General features: G+C 44.8%; 1 protein-coding gene across 3 annotated transcripts in view; it reads left to right on the top strand.

Moving 5' to 3' along the window:
- The window catches only part of LOC125448310 (formin-like protein 3), a 158,487-nt gene that overhangs the window by 95,922 nt on the left and 43,496 nt on the right, over nt 1-19,069 (top strand). For all 3 annotated transcript variants that reach the window (XM_059643348.1, XM_059643349.1, XM_059643350.1), the window contains exons 7-14: nt 7,984-8,092; nt 8,293-8,369; nt 9,256-9,349; nt 11,141-11,215; nt 12,417-12,527; nt 14,289-14,438; nt 15,266-15,367; nt 16,527-16,782. In XM_059643348.1, the coding sequence (XP_059499331.1) occupies nt 7,984-8,092; nt 8,293-8,369; nt 9,256-9,349; nt 11,141-11,215; nt 12,417-12,527; nt 14,289-14,438; nt 15,266-15,367; nt 16,527-16,782 (974 nt within the window). The remainder of the gene's footprint in view (nt 1-7,983; nt 8,093-8,292; nt 8,370-9,255; nt 9,350-11,140; nt 11,216-12,416; nt 12,528-14,288; nt 14,439-15,265; nt 15,368-16,526; nt 16,783-19,069) is intronic.

A 19,069-nucleotide genomic window follows, 5' to 3' on the forward strand; every position in this document is an offset into this window, starting at 1 on the left:
TGGCCTGCTGTGTTCATCCAGCCTCTCATTTTATTATCTTACACCCTGACCATGGGTTTCTTTGTTGGCCATTTTCGTGCCTCGTGTGCCATGAACCATTCATTGGAGCGTAGGGCTCCTGATGTCAGTCCGGCTGCCTTGTCCGCCCACCTGCAACTCTCTTGGGTCCTTAAATCCTATTCTTGGCCACCTGGTTGTGGAGGTCAAGTTGAAGTGGCAACCAGGTCCCACTGGAATGAACCAGAGATCCTGATAAGTCCATTATAGACCTGCCCATTATCTGACACCTAAGTAGTTTGTGACTATGTGCATTTATATATATTCCCTGAATTACAGCAAAGATCTGTGCTTGGCTTAAAATAAGAAGGGTCTGGCTCTCTTTCAATATAAACAGCAGAGACAGCTTTCTAGAATGAGGCTGAATTAATTTGGAGATCTACTCACTGTGCTAGCTGGAATTCCAAGCTCAGATGGAGACCTCTTGGGTTCTGTGATATGCTGCTACCCCCGGCATTTTTTTTTCCTTCCTTTCATGATATTGGTGTCATTAGCAAGGCCAGCATTTGTTGCCCATCCTTCATTACCCTTGAGCATTTTGGAGGGCTGTTGGGAGTTAACCACATTGCTGTGGGCCTGGAGTCGCAGGCGGGCCAGACTGGGTAAGGACAGCAGATTTTCTTTTTTAAAGAGCATTAGTGAACCAGTTTGTTTTTTAGCTGAGAACAGCTCTCAGTTCCAGATTTATTAATTGAACGTGAATTCTGCCAACTGTTGTAGTAAGTTTGAACATACAACTCCAGGAAATAGCTTGGATCGGTCATCGAGTGGCATTACCACTGTGCCACCAGTTCCTCATTGATTTGATCTGCAAAGGCATGAGCATCATGTACAGAGAGTCCACTGTCCAGTCCATTCAAAGTCAGTGTTTTGAGTCATTTCCGAAGTACAGCTTTAATGACCGTTTCCCTTCAAATTGAGGAATTGCACTTCCTTGTGAGAGCCACCAAGTGAACCGCTGTTTGGTAAAAAGTGGTCAGTTCCAGCATGGGTGGTTGGGGGTGGGGGTGGCGGGGGGGGGGGGCGCGAGGGGGCGAGGGGTGGGGTGTCATCGTCGTTGTGAAATTTACATTTGTATCTTTGGTTTTTGAGATTGTGATACTAAATGGAACGGGATGACAGGGAATTATTTATGTGCCGTCTGGTTTACGTATCACAGATTTTCATTTCCTGTTCTTTACATCGTGGGTTCTTCCAACATTTGGTCACGCCATACCCGCAGAGTGTCTTACAGGAGGGAGGGCATTGCTGGGTTCGAACACTGCCTACCAACTGACAGACCATGGGTGGTTCTTCTCTCCCCTCGCCCGATCACATGGCCAGTGCTTTGGTCTTGTTTCTCCACTGTGTGTTTTCTTATTTTAATATCCTCCACTGTAGCCGTGCACAACTTTATGACCTTGTGGGGGCACCAAGTACTGTCAAATGTTATTAACTACTTTTGAATGTTTTTGCTAGATTGAGCAATGAAGAGAAGTGTTTTCAATAAGGAACACATTAAAATAGACCTCAGCAACTACAGGGCTCCAATTCCAGGCTGTCGTTATTGACATGCCTCCTAGACCTGTGACCTTTGCCACTTAGGGTGGACAAGAGAGAGTTGGTGCATGACAATAATGTCCTGACTTGTTACTTTACTGTGAAAGTTACCTGTGCCGCATGGATGTTTAGAAGGTTGAGAAGCGATCATTAAGATTCTGAGGGGTGTTGACAAGGTAGATGCTGAAGGGATGTTTCCCCTCCTAAGGGAACCTAAAACCAGGGGGCACAGTTTTAGAATAAGGGGTCTCTCAGTTAAGGTAGAGATGAGCAGGAATTTCTTCTCTGAGGCTTATTCATCTTTTAAATTCTCTTGCACAGAGAACAGGGGAGGTTGGGCCTTTGAACTTATTCAAAGCAGAGATGGACACGTTCTCAAGATACAATAGGAGGAACCATGGGATAATGGTGCCGAGACTACGGCATAACCCAAATTCATATCCAACGCCATGTTGTAACATGACCATCAGCAGTCATATCTACCAAGACTCTGAGAAAAGAGGATGGAAATGTTGGCACAGGAACAGGCCCTTCGACACTCCAAGCCTGCACCGATCAAGATCCTCTCTCTAACCTGTCATCTATTTTCTAAGGGTCTGTGTCCATTTGCTCCCTGCCCATCCATGTACCTGTCCGAATATATCTTAAAAGACACTAATGTGTCTGCGTCTACCACCTCCGCTGGCAACATGTTCCAGTTACCCACCACCCTCTGTGTAAAGAACTTTCCACGCATATCTCCCTTAAACTTTCCTCCTCTCACTTTGAACTCATGATCCCTAATAATTGAGTCCCCCACTCTGGGAAAAAGCTTTTTGCCATCCACCCTGTCTATACCCCTCATGATTTTGTAGACCTCAATCAGGTTCCCCCCTCAATCTTCATCTTTCTAATGTGAATAATCCTAATCTATTCAACCTCTCTTCATAGCTATCACCCTCCATACCAGGCAACATCCTGGTGAACCTCCTCTGCACCCTCTCCAAAGCATCCACATCTTTTTGGTAATGTGGCGACCAGAACTGTATACAGTACTCCAAATGTGGCCGAACCAAAGTCCTATACAACTGCAACATGACCTGCCAACTCTTGTACTCAATACCCTGCCCAATGAAGGAAAACATGCCATATGCCCTTTTGACCACCCTATTGGCCTGCGTTGTTACCTTCAGGGAACAATGGACCTGAACACCCAGATCTCTCTGTTCATCAATTTTCCCTATGACTTTTCCATTTGTTGTATAGTTCGCCCTTGAATTTGATCTTCCAAAATGCATCACCTTGCATTTGCCTGGATTGAACTCCATCTGCCATTTATCTGCCCAACTCTCCAGTCTATCTATATTCTGCTGTAATCTCTGACAGTCCCCTTCACTATCTGCTACTCCACCAATCTTAGTGTCATCAGCAAACTTGCTGATCAGACCACCTACACCTTCCTCCAAATCATTTACATGTATCACAAACAACAGTGGCCCCAGTACAGATCCCTGTGGAACACCACTGGTCACAGGTCTCCAATTTGAGAAACTCCCTTCTACTCCTACTCTCTGTCTCCTGTTGCCCAGCCAGTTTTTTATCCATCTAGCTAGCACACCCTGGACCCCATGTGACTTCACTTTCTCCATCAGCCTGCCATGGGGAACCTTATCAAATGCTTTACTGAAGTCCATGTATATGACATCTACAGCCTTTCCCTCATCAATCAACTTTGTCACATCCTCAAAGAATTCTATTAAGTTGGTAAGACATGACCATCCCTGCACAAAACCATGTTGCCTATCACTGATAAGCCCATTTCCTTCCAAATGTGAATAGATCCTATCCCTCAGTATCTTCTCCAGTAGCTTCCCTAGCACTGACATCAGGCTCACTGGTTGATAATTACCTGGATTATCCTTGCTGCCCTTCTTAAACAAGGGGACAACATTAGCAAGTCTCCAGTCCTCCGGGACCTCACCCATGTCTAAGGATGCTGCAGAGATATCTGTTAAGGCCCCAGCTATTTCCTCTCTCACTTCCCTCACAACCTGGGATAGATCCCATCCAGACCTGGGGACTTGTCCACCTTAATGTCTTTTAGGATACCCAACACTTCCTCCTTCTTTATGTCAACTTGACCTAGACTAAGCAAACATCTATCCCTAACCTCAGCATCTGTCATGTCCCTCTCCTTGGTGAATACCAATGCAAAGTACTCGTTAAGAATGTCACTCATTTTCTCTGACTCAGCGCATAACTTTCCTTCTTTGTCCTTAAGTGGGCCAATTCTTTCTCTAGTTACCCTCTTGCTCTTTATATATGAATAAAAGGCTTTGGGATTTTTCATAACCATGTTTGCCAGCAATATCTCATGTCCTCTCTTAGCCCTCTTAATCCCTCGTTTCAGATTCGCTCTGCATTCCCGATATTCTTGCAAAGCTTTGTCTGTCTTCAGTCGCCTAGACCTCACGTATGCTTCCTTTTTCCTCTTGGCTAGTCTCACAATTTCACCTGTCATCCATGGTTCCTTAATCTTGCCATTTCTATTCCTCATTTTCACAGGAACATGTCTCTCCTGCGAGCTAATCAACCTCTCCTTAAAAGCCTCCCACATATCAAATGTGGATTTACCTTCAAACGGTTTCTCCCAATCTACATTCCTCAGATCCTGCCGATCTTGGTATAGTCAGCCTTCCCCCAGTTTAGTATTCTTCCTTTAGGACCACTCCCATCCTTGTCCATGAGTATTGTAAAACTTACGGAATTGTGGTTGCTATTTCCAAAGTAGTCCCCTACTGTAATATCAACCACCTGGCTGGGTTCATTCCCCAACACCAGGTCCAGTATGGCCCCTTCCTGAGTTGGACTACATACACACTGCTCTAGAAAACCCTCCTGGACACACCTTACAAATTCTGCTCCATCTTGACCCCTAACACTGAGTGTATCCCAGTCAATGTTGGGAAAATTAAAATCTCCCATCACCACCACCCTGTTTCTCCTACACCTTTCCATTATCTGTTTACATATTTGTACCTCTTTCTCACGCTTGCTGTTGGGACGCCTGTAGTACAGCCCCAACATTGTTACTGCATCCTTCTTATTTCTGAGTTCTACCCATATTGCCTCACTGCATGAGTCCTCCATGGGGCCCTCCTTCAGTACGGCTGTGATATCTTTGACCAGAATTGCAACTCCTCCACCCCTTTTAACCTCCTTCTCTATCCCGTCTGAAGCATCGATATCCTGGGACAACTAGTTGCCAATCATGCCCTTCCCTCAACCAACTCTCAGTAATAGCAATAACATCATACTTCCAGGTACCAATCCAAGCCCTAAGCTCATCTGCCTTATCTACTACACTTCTTGCATTAAAACGAATGCACCTCAGACTACCTGTCCCTTTGTGTTCATCATCTGCTTCCCGACTACTATTCCCTTTAGTCACACTGACTCCATTATCTAGTTCCCTACAGGCTTTCATTTCTACCTCTTTTCTGTCCAATATTTGGTTCCCATCCCCCTGCCCCATTAGTTTAAACCCTCCCCACAGCATTAGCAAAAGCACCCCCAAGGACATTGGTTCCAGCCTAGCTGAGGTGTAGACCGTCAAATTTGTAATAGTCCCACCTTCACCAGAACTGGTTCCAATGTCCCAAAAATCTGAGCCCCTCCCTCCTGCACCATCTCTCAAGCCACGCATTCATCCTGGCTATTCTTTCATTTCTGCACTGACCAGCACGTGGCACTGGTAGCAATCCTGAGATTACTACCTTTGAGGTCCTACTTTTTAAACTTGGCTCCGAACTCCCTAAATTCTGCTTGTAGGACCTCATCCCGTTTTCTGCCTATATCGTTGGTACCTATATGCACCATGACAACTGGCTGGACCTGAGGCAACAGACTGAAAAGTGAAGGCAGTACAGTCTCTGCAGTGGCCCCGTGGCAACCTAACCCAGGAGGATGCAGCAGAGGTTTCGCACTAACAGATCAACCCCAGATTTGCAGCAGTGCAGACAGCTTGAACCAGAGGCCACAGCATCAAACTGGTCATGTTCTTCTCAAACAGCAAAGCAGGCTTGAGAGGCTGTGAGGCCTGCTCCTAGGATTTCTTGTGTCGTGAAGACTGCAGGGGTTTGTGAAGAAAGCATACCGTCACCAGCTTCTTGAGGGCAATTAGGGATGCTGGCCTTGTCTGAGTACCCCACCCCGCCCCAAGATCAGAAGTCACCTTGGCTGAAGCGGGTCAGTGAGGTTTTCTGTGGAATGGAGAGAGAGGATACAAAACCACTCAGCATAGGCCTGGATACAGAATGATTTTCTCGATTGTAAAGACTGGCCAGAAGTAGGTTAAGTAATCAAGTGGAAAACTTAGCCCTACTGAAGAAACAAGCATTTAAGCACTTGGGGCTGTGTGGTCTGATCCAATTGGTAATTCATTCATTTGAAATAGTACAGGAAAGGAGACATTTTTGAAGTGTATTTTTGGTGGGTGATCTGACCATGATTTACTTGTATTTTCGTGTAGTCAGTTTAAGCTGATGAGTAAGAAGGGATCCTTCACGCTGTGCTAAGCCAGTGCAGCAGATTTCCTCTCGGTCTCAAGAGCTTTCTGACAATTCGAAACAGAGTCTTCTCCAAATAAGCAGGCCAATGCAGATGATCTAAGGACATTGTCAGTCCTTGGTTTTGCAGAGACTTACAAACATCCCCTTCTTCTAATTTGTAGCTGGGTTTTTGACACTTCTCCAAGCAGCCTGGTGCCATCTTGTTGAAAGCATCGGTGGATGCTTTGTATTTGGGTTTTTAAAATTAGTCGACAAGGAGCAATACAAGAGGATATTAGATAAAACTGGGAATGACAGAATCATGAGTGATGTGTTAGCATGAATTGCCGATTCGTTAATGGACCAAAAAACAGCGAGTAGGTAGAACAGGACATGATGAACTGCAGGCTGTGTAACTGGTATTGTGGTACCCAAGGATCAGTACAAGTTTGGCTATTTGTAGTCTATATTGAACACCGAGATCATGGCACTGCAGACAACCAGCTATGCTGATGTTACAAAGTTAAATGTAAAGGTAAGTGAACCCAAAGAGGCTTAACAGAATATAGACAGGTTAGGTGATAAGGGAAAGAAAAGGAAGAAAATATGGAATACAATGTGATCAAGTGGAAAGCAATTCATTTTTTGGCATGGAATATAAAAAAAGCAGACTATTCCGAAATGGTGAGAGACTGGAGGGTCAGGCAATAAATGTTGGCCGGCCCATGTCCCATGAGAGAATATTTTTATAAAAACACATTTTTAGTCTTCTGTTGTGACTTTTAAGCCCTTATGTTTGAGTATTTCCATTTCCTTCTGCAACATACATACCTGTCCCTGATAAGAAAACCACAAAGCCCCAGTGAACAGTAAAAGACTCATTCTGTGGCTCTCAGATTGTTGCATTTCTTTTCTAAGAAGCTTTGTTCGTCGCCAGTTCAAGATCACGCCTCCGTTTCATTTTATGCTTCAGATTTACAAGGCAAGAGTTTTAGAATGCAGAAACATAGAATGCTGACTTCTTTTTCCCATATCAAATGGAGCCTGAAGTTGTACTAAAGCCTATCAGCTGTGTAATAATTGAGACAGTTCGTGCTAAATTAGTTTGAGAAACAACTAATCTTATTGACTGCTTGGTTTGATTCACCTCCAAACTGGTTCTGCTAAATTTCTGCTTTTGAGAGATCTTCAACCCGAGTTCAATAGACCCTCTCCTTCTGCACTGACAAAGTGCATATTTATATTAAAGGAATGAATCTTGTATTGTATAAGCATATGGACTACTGTACTCTTCCTGCTGCCCTTGTGATTTGAGAATGATGAGGGATGTGTTTAAAACTCACTGTTCCAACTTTCTCCTCCTCCTCCTGTGGGCTATGGTGCTGTCCATAATATCTGATGTGGTGGCTGTAGCTTCAACTGTCTTGCTCCCCTAAGCTGTCGAATTTCCTCCCTAAGCATCTCCACCTCACTAACTCTCCTTCCTCCTGTGAAACACTTTGACTAAGATCTTGGTCATCTTTACTCATATCTTGTGCGAATTGATGCCAAGTTCTATTTGGTAATGCTCCCAAGAGGTGTCTTGGGACATTGTAAAATATTGAAGGTGCTACATAACTGCAACATTTTAATTGCTTGCCTTATCCAAGTGGCCATGCGTTGGCCTTGATGTCAAGTGTTGACAATCTATTTTTAAAGAGAAGCGAGGACACCTTTACTACAGCTTCTCCAGCCAGCTGGGATATCAGAGGACTGGGCATCAGTTCCTCGATCACCAACCTTGGGACTGGCAGCTCTGTTATGGTGGGTATGTGGCCTGCCCTATGATGATTGTAGTAATGCTGAATTTCTTCCACAGCTACAACACTTTGCCTGACAGGAAACTCCTGAAGAACTCCCGACTCGTGAGCCAAAAGGATGATGTCCATGTCTGCATCATGTGCTTACGGGCAGTCATGAACTACCAGGTATGGCCAGTGCCCCTCCACCCAGCAACTTCAAACCAGCATGTTCCCCACCTATGCTTGACATTGTGGTGACAGATGCATGGGTCATTCAGCTCATTCGAATCCATTGACACAGCAGGGTTCACTGACTTTCTGTGATCTGTTTTAATTAAAGATGTGCTGATGACCCCTCCCTTCTGTTTCTCCTGTTTCTTTTTCAGTACGGCTTCAACTTGGTCATGTCCCACCCACATGCTGTGAATGAAATTGCACTTAGCTTGAACAACAAGAATCCCAGGTAAGAAGTCAACATCTTATTCTCCTGCTTATTTACCTAAAGTCAATGTGAGTCAATAGGTCATGCCTCAAACAAATTTGTCAAAACTTTTGCCACTTGCCTGTCTCCTTGAAAGGTGCTGGGTGTAAAGGAATGGGTTGTAGGAACAGCAGGAGGTCATTCACACAACTCACCCATCCAGTTAGATCATGACTGGATGTTGGCAGCCTGGTGGATGGCTGATTTGTTGAAAGATCAGTGCTGCCCCCCCCCGCCCCGGCACCCTTAATGGAACGAGGGGCATGCTGACTTCAACCAGTCTGCACTGTGGCATTTCCTGTTGAATCATCAAAATGTCACAATTTGTTAGTCGTGAAGAGAACCTTGGGTTGCCAATGGGACAAGCCTGGCAGTAATGTTCTAATTACCCCGGTCATCAAGTTCTGATGTAGACAGTGATGGGAAGTGAAGTCTCTGGTCATTGTCACATATTCAGAAGCCTGACCTCAGCACACCCATCATTGCAAAAGGTAGTCTTTCTTTCAAACAGAAAAAAGCTTCTGTCTTGATTCTGCCTGTAGCTATAAATCAGAAAACATTTTTAAGATAATATCCAAGTTACCTTCCAACAGTTCCTGCAACTGACTTGGCCCCAGGCCTGTATCATGAGAGTGGCTCCAGGCATGTAACTTGCCTCAAACAGGCTGACAAAGCAAGTCTGCAACGCTGGCCAGTTAGTCAAGTGTATATGAAATTAATCGTGTTTTTCTGAGCCATGAGGCTCAACACATCTAAACAGGTGGATTAGAAATATCTAGAAGGTGGAAGAGATAGATCCTGGTCTTTTGCTTTCATATGGCAATTCCTCCATCACCAGTGGTGAGTCGCTGTCCTGTTTATTTTGCAGAACCAAAGCCTTGGTATTGGAGCTCTTAGCAGCAGTGTGTCTTGTGAGAGGAGGACATGAAATCATCCTGTCAGCATTCGACCACTTCAAAGAGGTAGCAGAGCTTTTCGGTTCAGTTCAGACTATATGGATCATTCAGCACCCTGCTGGTGACACTTCGAGATGTGTGTGTTTGTGGCGAAAGAGAACTATCTTTGTTCTTTAACATCATTGCAACCGCTGACTTCCAAGGAGAGGGTGGGCTCTTGTGACTTGGATCTTTGTTCATGGCTGTTGCCCACCAGTGGTGTTGCTGAAATCCCCTTGTCAGAGATCACCCACATTTATCCAAAGTTCCGCCGCTGCCCTGCTGTCTTCAGTTACAGTGGCTGACTGTGTGATGTAGGAAGCCTGTTCTTACTTCATTAGGAGTGAATTCCTGTTTTAATCTGGGCAAATGTCACCCTTTCACATTGTGGGATTGGCACCCAGTGACAATAGCTCTCTGGTATGAGTAATTTTGCTGGATTTCTGAGAATTGGTATCTGGTGCATGTACATTTGTTTTTGTATCACACTGAGAACATGAGAAAAGGAGAGGCCATTCGGCCCTTTAAGTATGTTCCACCATTCAACTCGATCATAGCTGATTGTCTATCTTGGTGCCATTTTCCCACTAATCCCATATCCCTTGTTAGCTTTAATATTGAGAAATCTCTTGATCTCAGTTTTGAATACACTCAAAGACTGTGCTCCCACAGCCCCCTGGAAAAGAGAATTCCAAGGATTTACCACCTCCACCCATGAATGAAGAAATACCTCCCTATCGCTGTCCAAAATATCCTGCCCTTATTCTGACACTCGTCCCTGGTTCGTCTCCACCAGCATCACCGCACCTCCCCGCCCTGGCCAAAAAATAATTCACAGGCACCAACAACGTAAAAAATTCATGAACGTCAGTGAGGTCACCTCCGATTCTTCTAAACGCAAGAAAATACAGGCCCAGTTTCCTCAATATGGCCTCCCCAGGGATCAGTCTGGTGAATATTTGTTGTACTCCCTCCATGATAAATATGTCCTCCTTTCTGTAAGGACACCAAAACTGCTCTCAATTATAGCAGTGGACTTCGCTAACCTAAGGCCTGTGCAAGTATGTAACTCGCAATGATGGTCTGTGAGAGTTGGCTATATATTTTTAGAATCATTGACAGCATATGGGCATCGCTGACTGGCCAGCATTTATTGTCCATTCCTAGTTGCCCCTTGAGAAGATGGGGATGAGCTGCCTTCTTGAAGTGTTGCAGTCCTTGTGCTGTAGGTAGACCCACAATGTCCTCAGGGAAGGAATTCCAGGATTTTGACCCAGCGACACTGAAGGAATGATGATATATTTCCAATTCGGGATGGTGAGTGGCTTGGAGGGAACTTGCAGGTGGTGGTATTCCCATGTATCTGCTGCCCTTGTCCTTCTGGATGGGAGTAGTCATTGCTTTGGAAGGTGCTGTCTATAGAGTCTTGATAAGTTGCCGAAGGGAATCTTATTGGTGGTACACACTGCTGGCACCGTGAATACTGTTGGCACCAGTTGAGATTTCTCTGTAAGAGGGGAAGATGTGAATATCGCATCAGGGAACAGAGGGGGTGAAGCCCATATGGTGTAATAAAGGTTTATTGAGCACTGAAGATCATTACCACTGTGTTCAGAAGGAAGAGAACTCGACAGCTTAGTTTTATTGCTTTGTTTGAAGCCCCTCAGCCATATCGTAATTGGACTGCTATTATTGCTTTGCCTTCCACAAGTCAGGTATTAATTTGTTGGTCCCTGCCCAGACTGCTGCTAAGATGGAGTCAATAAGAGTGTTTTACTTTCTTGTAAAAAGTAATAAATGGGGTAACTTTTTTTTAAGGTGTGCAAAGAAAAGCATCGCTTTGAAAACCTGATGGAATATTTTCGCAATGAAGACAGCAACATTGATTTCATGGTAAGCGCCAGTTCCTCAGGGTCCAAGGGGAAAGAGTGCAAGGCTGTGGTGGAGCCCATGTGGGCTGTCTCGCAAAAAGAGTGTGGGCTGGCAATGATGCTGCAGCCACTCCACATTTACTGCTGCATGAGGCCGTGTTGGCAGCATGGTTGGATGCAATTGCCCTGCGTTGACTGTGCTGGCCCTCATCAACATTCCTAACTTGCTTAGCTCAGTGGGTTTGTGCCTTATTAGTAAAACAGCAGGTTTACGTGTTGTATGAATGTGTTGACTAGTGTGTAACATGCTACATGAAACCAACCCTTTCATTTCTCACAATTTTTTCAAAAAGAAAGCCACGCACTTCCAATTTACAACACTGCATTGAATCATAAAATGTTGCAGCATTGAAGGAGGCCATTTAGCCTAGAACAGCTGTGCTAGCTTGTTTCTTGAGCTCTCCAATTACTCATTCACACCTACCCTAGAGCCTTGCAAATGTTTCCCCTTCAAGTGTTTATCCAATTCCCCGTTGTGTGATGCTGTTGAATATGCTTCCACCACCTTTTTGGGCAGACGTTGTTGTCCGTCATGACTGCTGCTTATTTTGTTGAGTATATGAGTTGGGAGGTCATGTTGTGGCTATACAGGACACTGGTTAGGCCACTTTAGGAATACTGCGTTCAACTCTGGTCTCCCTGCTATAGGAAGGATGTTGTGAAACTTAAAAGGGTTCAGAAAAGATTTACAAGGGTGTTGCTGGGGTTGGAGGGTTTGAGCTACAGGGAGACGCTGAATAGGCTGGGACTGTTTTCCCTGGAGTGTTGAAGGCTGAGGGGTGACCTTATAGAGATTTATAAAATCCTGAATACTCATAGTCTGTTCCCCAGGGTGGAGGAGAGTCCAAAACTAGAGGGCATTGGTTAAAGGTGAGAAGAGAAAGATTTAAAAGGGACCTGAGGGGCAACCTTCTTGCACAGAGGGTGGTGTGTTTATGGAATGAGCTGCCAGAAGAAGTGATGGAGGCTGGTACAATAACAACATTGAAAAGGCACCTAGATGGGTATATGAATAGGAAGAGTTTAGAGAGATATGGGCCAAATGCTGGCAAATGGGATTGGATTAATTTAGGATATCTGGTTGGCATGGATGATTTGGACAGCTCTATGAATTAGACCTTTGAGGAGGTCCCTAAAAGTCTTCTGTTTGCTCTTGCTGCTAGGTGGCGTGCATGCAGTTCATCAATATCGTGGTGCATTCAGTGGAGGACATGAACTTCCGGGTCCACTTGCAGTTTGAGTTCACCAAGCTGGGCCTTGACGAATTCCTGGAGGTGGGTGTGAAAATTGCCATTTGTGTTCGTGATACACGGTCTTTGCTGTCAGTGTACTCTGTTCAGTTCTCATTTTTCCCACCTGAGTGCAGAGATTCTACATTTGACTTGAAGCCCCCTTGCACATCTAAAGTTCTTTTTTAAATTTTTCATTCTTGGGATGCAAGTGTCACACTTATTGCCCAGAGGACATTTAAGAGTCGACTGCATTCCTGTAATCCTGGAGTTTAGGCCAGACCAGATGAGGACAGCAGATTTCCTTCCCCGAAGGACATTAATTAGCCAGATTTTTTTTAATGATTGTCATGATTTTCATTAATGTGCATTTTATTTCAGAATTATTGATTCTTTCAAGTTAAATTACTCCGGTTGCTGTGGCAGAATTTGAACTAGTCTCTCTGCGCCACTGGATTGCTAGTCCCAAACATTTCCACACTACTTCAGTACACTGTGAAAATAGACCTTGAGCTTACAGTGACCCTTTGTAGCCGAAAGCCACACATCCAAACACTGTGAGTACTGGTGTGTCAGCTAGAGTTGATTGCCATAGTTGTATGGCTCTCTCACTCACTTGACGCTGACACATAGTACTGCCCTTTAGTATTCTACAGGGGCTGCAGACAGCAAGGTGAGGTGAGACCACAACTAAGTCAGTTATGATCCTAATGAAAGGGGAAGCAGGCTCAGCCCTTTTCTGATGAAGGGTCTAGGCCTGAAATGTCAGCTTTTGTGCTCCTAAGATGCTGCTTGGCCTGCTGTGTTCATGCAGCTCCAAAAGCCCACTGCTGCTTCTCAGTTCTATGTTCCCATTGTCGAGCATAATTGCTTTGAAAATGCTGTTAGACTTGTACGAATGCTTTGGTACGGATCAGAAAAAGATGACCTGAAGGCTGTGCAGTGAGTACACAGACGAAAAGAGAATGGAGTGGCATGGTGGCTCAGAGGTTAGCACTATTGCCTCACAGCACCTGGAACCCAGGTTCAGTTCCACCTCGGGTGACTGTATGTGTGGAGTTTGCATGTCTCCCTGTGTCTGTGTGGGTTTCCTCTGGGTGCTCTGGTTTCCTCCCATGGTCCAAAGATGTGTAGGCTAGGGTGGACTGGCCATGGTAAATTGCTCTGCAGTGTCTAGAGAAGCGTAGGCTAGGTGGGTTAGCCATAGGAAATGCAGGGATAGAGTAAGTGGGTGTTAGGATGTTCTTTGGAGGGGTGGTGCAGAGACAGTGGGCTGAATGACCTCTTTCTATGCTATAGGGATTCTGTGAATTGTCCCTTACTTTTCTGCAACCTGCCTTTGTATTAGAAAGGCACACAGATAAATTTGAAAGATGTAACTGGGTTTAGCCTAGGATACCTATAGGGTGCTCTTTGGAGGGAAGAGCAATTTGCTACAGGCATGGTTGATGCACTGTGCAGTCCAAGCCACAGTGATAAAGAGCAGGGATTTGGAGTCATACTTAAGGAATTGGCCAGCACTGTTTGAGGGCCTAGAATCTACCCCAGTTGCATGAGCGAATAACATCTTAATTGCCCAACGCAATTACACCTTCCAAGGCATTTAAATCTGAGCAGTATATTGCCAGTGTCATTAGTTGGCATTCCAGAGGCTTCAGAGTCAGGGCGGCGGCCCTATCACCCCTATTTTCCTTCCTTGTACGTGAACGTACAGTGTGATTTTGAAGCCAGGCAATTGGACAACAAAATTCTGTTTTTGTAATTTCCTTCCCCAATAACAGCTGCAATAATTTATTTTCTCTTCAGAAATCTAAGCACACAGAAAGTGACAAACTCCAAGTTCAGATCCAGGCCTACTTGGACAATGTATTCGACGTGGGAGGCTTGCTCGAGGATGCAGAGACTAAGAATGCAGCCTTGGAGAAAGTGGACGAACTGGAAGAGCACATGTCGCATGTGAGTAACACAGCTGGTGAAATGGGGCTTCTCTTCCTTTCACACGGCAGGCTGGTGACCCATAATGGCAAAGTGTATCATCGGAGCTGAACACATTGCTGCCCTGTTGCAGTATTGGGGTGGCGGGTGGGGGGGGGAGGTGCTGGGGAGCGGTGTACCACCAGGGGTCTGCATGCGATTAAATTGAGGGTCTTATAGAGATATTTTCTTAACAACCTGGCCAGAGATGGTATTACACACCTCTGGAGCAGGTGGGACTTGAACCTGGGCCTCCTGGCTCAGAGGCAAGGACACTACCACAGCACCACAAGTACCCCCTACTGAGTATCTTTCATACTTGGTCTTCAGGTAGGCTTTGGTTTGTGAAGGGGTGGGGGGAAACCTGACACCATTAGCTGTCATGATTTATATTGGGACGTAGGTCCTTTTGTTTAAACTATTTCTCACTACCAAAAATCTCACTGGCTCACAGCATATCCAATATAGTGGATAAAAACAGTTTTGTATCCAATTGAAGGATGAGGATTTTTTTTCCTATCCTTGGGGTATTAGTGTTGGGTAGTTTGTGTCCACTCGTACACCTACACTCTTCACATGTCCTCTGAACCTGTAACATCTTATCTGGTTTCAGAGTGGCTATTAAGAAGTCCCTGTCCTGTTGGGTTTAGGTTTTGAGGCCAGATGGCTTGAGGACAAACTGGGATCTATAATTCAGACATGGAAGGGGGTCTGGGAAGACAGTAACGCTTTGGTCCCAAAGATTCAAACTGAAACCTGTCCTCCTGTCCTTCCTTATTCGCTCCCCACCCCCCCCCCCGCCACTGCAGTTATCGGAGAGGCTTCAGGAGCTGGAGAATGAAAATATGATGAGAGTAGCAGAACTGGAAAAGCAGCTACTGCATCGGGATAATGAACTGGAAATGATAAAGGTAAGGCCTTCAGGCTGGGAGGAGCACAGTGTCAACTGTCTCCTGAAATCTCCCTGTTATTTAAAAAGAAAGTAAGTTGTACAGGGTAGAGACAGTGCTGTCAACTATAAGGAGAGACAAAGCAATGAAAATTGCCACCTAAATGTTTCCAGTGAGGAAGATTGAGGAATTGCAGACAATCCCAGGGAAATATGGAGATGCCTAATTTAGCTCGGTATTCTTCAATGGGACGTGGGTGATGCAGGCAAGTTCACTTTTGTTGCTCATCCCTTCTCGCCCTAGAGCCGAGTGGCTTGCTCGGCCATTTCACAAGGTGATTACAAGTCAACCACATTGCTGTGGTTCTGGATCACGTCTAGGTCAGACCAGGTAAGGACGGCAGATTTTCCTCCCGAGTGGATAAATGGATTTTTGACAACAAATGATAATTGTCATGGCACCCATTATTGAGACTAGTTTTATAATCCAGATTTGTTAATTGAATTTAAATTCCACCATCTGCCATAGTAGCGTTTGAACCTATGCCGCCCCCCCCCCCCCCCCCCCCCCGGCTACTTGAGGGCATTAGTCTGGGTCACTGGATTATTAGTCTAGTGGCATCACCACTGTGGTCACCTCCCATGGTGGCATAAGTCACTTAACCCCATAGTTTTCACTTCAGCTTTACATGCATTGCTTTGCTGTCAGTGCACCATTGACCATACTGGGAAAATCTGGGCCCTGAAACAAGGCCATTTTGCTTGACTAACTTTGACACAATTTTCTGTTGTACTCTGAATTCGTTGAATATGGATTTTTTTTTAATGAGCTACAATTCCTTGTGCAGAGTCACAGATCAGAATGCTACTCTATCCAGGTACAGTGCTTTTTGCTTCCTGTTTGCTGTTTGTTTGAAGCCAGGCTGGAGACACTAAGCAGTGTGAGTTTGAAAGCATGATTGTGAAAGACCAGGCAAGGCTGGCTGAAATTGCTTATCCCTCTTTGCCTTTGAATCAAGAGGCTTGGACCATCCTGCATCCCAGGTTAGAGGGCATGCATGCAGTGGCCTGCCCCTTGCCCATTTAAACCAGTTAAGCTTGTTGGAGAGTGGTGCATATTAACAGCAAGCATAGTTTGATAGCGAGCCGTGCCACCTTGCCAACCCTTTGTGCCCTTACAGGAAACGTACAAGGATGCTAGCAGCCAGGTGCATACATTGAGGAAGATGATAAAGGAGAAAGAGGAGGCTTTACAGCGGCAGTTTCAACTGGAGAAACAGTTGACGGATCTGCGACACAGCTCTATTGGTGATTGTCCCGATGGAGATCCTTCCATGTTATCTCGATCTTCCCTGCGTTCGGATCTAATCCAAAGCGTTCCTTCAATACCAGCACCGCCAACTCCTCCTTCTCCACCACTCGCTCCACCGTTGCCAGGTAAAGCTACACACCACATAATTACATGACAATGGGTTGACAGGAGGGGGTTCCCCAGAAATAGTTGGGTTGGCATAGCAAAGGTCCAAGATGTTCTCCAAAGCAAGGAAGGTGATTGTGCCTTTGCCTCCCCTTGGATCAAGGATTGCTTAGACCCATCAGAACTTGGAAATAGACTGGCAGATAACTAGTGCAGCACACTAATGCCTGTCAAGTTGTCACAGTAAGTTACTTGACTCATTTAATAATAAACAAAACCATTGCTTGGCATCTTATAAAAATATCTGGTCTTCAGACAACCCAGGTTGTTCTGATTTGACACTCTGTACCTGTGTGTGAAATGAGTCAGTTTTCAAAAGAGAACCAAAGTGTCAAATGATGGGCTCAATTGGCCAAAAGCAGCTAACATCCCTTCTCCGATCTTTTAGAAACACGCGTAAACACAACAACGGAAGTAAAGTGAAATGTTGAACCAGTCCAGTTCCTGAAATCAACGTATCCTGCCATCCCTGCTTTCACTACAAAGATATCTCGTTGCTGCTTGTGCTCATTTATATTGTCCTGGTTAAGTTCCCTGGTGATTTAATACTTTAGTTTCCCCACTGTGTATGCAGGTACCACTGTTTCTTGTTCCATCACTATTTTATCAATCCTTTGGGAGTTGTCGCATCTACCACAGCGAATCCTGTCCATTCACTGCACAGTCCTGACAAATTCAGCCAGGTTATCTTGAATCCTTGCTCCATTTTAGAGGAAACCAGAACACGGTTCCTTTTAGTCTTTCTTCTTGACTAACATTCCTTCCAAATGCCACGTAATCCTTCTTGGCTCTTTCTAAAAGAATGCAGTTGGTGCTGAGGTGAGGTTGATTTTTTTATTTTGTTTTTGAAAAAAGCCCTGCAATCAGGCTGAAGTTAATTTTGAAATGTGGGAGCTGTGGGCCTTGTGTGTCAACACTGCTCCTGCTGGTGTGGAGGAAATGAGGGTCCCTTGCCTCTGCCTCGCTCCGTGCATGGTTGCAATGCGATCAGACATCAGCAAATTCTGAAGAACTCCCAGGTGCTACTCAGTGTTTTGCAAGTGGAATGCTGAGAAAAGAAAGGTGCCTAAGCTAGCTCCTTAATTAATAAAACAACTGTACTGAATTTCACCAGAGGAAATGAAATGAAATTATGACTGAATACACCTTTTAGTGCAGATGACGAGTTGGAAATGGCCCGCAAAGAATTAAATGTAGCCTGAAAGCTAAGAATAGAAATTCCAAATGAGTAAAGACAAAGAGAACATGACTGAGACACCATAATAAGATCATAAAACGTAAAAGCAGAAATAGATCATTCGGCCCATCGGGTACGAGAGTTTGAAGGGCATCTTTGCCCTGATTTTCTACCCTTTTATTGAATCAGTATTATTTTACATAGAAGTGACAGCACAGAGACAGGCCACTCACACCTAACTGACTGTGTTGGTGTTTGCGTTCCACGCGGGCCTCATTTTCATCATTGTTGCTTCCTCACTCTTGAGTTTATTTAGCCTGTGCTTAATATCACCATATGAGCTAATTCAAGGACTCACTGGGGTAGTGCATTCAGCGTTCTAACGACGCTCTGAGAAAAAAAATTTCTGATGAGTTCTCTATTGAATTTATTAATGACTATTTTATATTTACAGGACCTATTTATGGCCCACTTCACAAGTGAAAAACATTTTTCTATACCTACCCTAGTGAACCCTGCATGCTTTAAAAATATTTATCCATGGTCACCCCTCAGTCTTCTCACTTTTTATAAAATGGAGAGCAAAGAACTGTGCTGAGTACTTTAGGATGATTGGGAGAGTGCTGCATAGAATGGGCCTTATGCCCTCTCTTATATGTCACTGGCAATGATAATATCCCAAAGCACTGCCTCAGACAGGGCGCTAGAACTTTGGCAGCTAATTCTTCACTGATAAAAAGTATACCTGAAGTAACTGCACAGAGGTATATTGTCATCCTTCATTTACATTTATATATACTGGCTGTGGCCCGCCAGCTCGGAGTCAGGAACAAAAATGGAAGTTGCTAGAAAAGCTCAGCAGGTCTGGCAGCATCTGTGAAGAAAGAATCAGAGTTAACGTTTCGGTTCCGGTGAGCCTTCCTCAGAACTGCTAAGCTTTCCCAGCAACTTCTGTTTTGATCCTGATTTACAGCATCCACAGTTCTTTCAGTTTTCAGCTCAGAGTCAGTCCCTGAAGTGAGGCCATTCCGAATTCCCTGTTTTATACCTGTCCACCAGGACTCCCTGAT

This window comes from Stegostoma tigrinum, chromosome X (assembly GCF_030684315.1).
Source record: "Stegostoma tigrinum isolate sSteTig4 chromosome X, sSteTig4.hap1, whole genome shotgun sequence".
Lineage (NCBI taxonomy): Eukaryota > Metazoa > Chordata > Chondrichthyes > Orectolobiformes > Stegostomatidae > Stegostoma > Stegostoma tigrinum.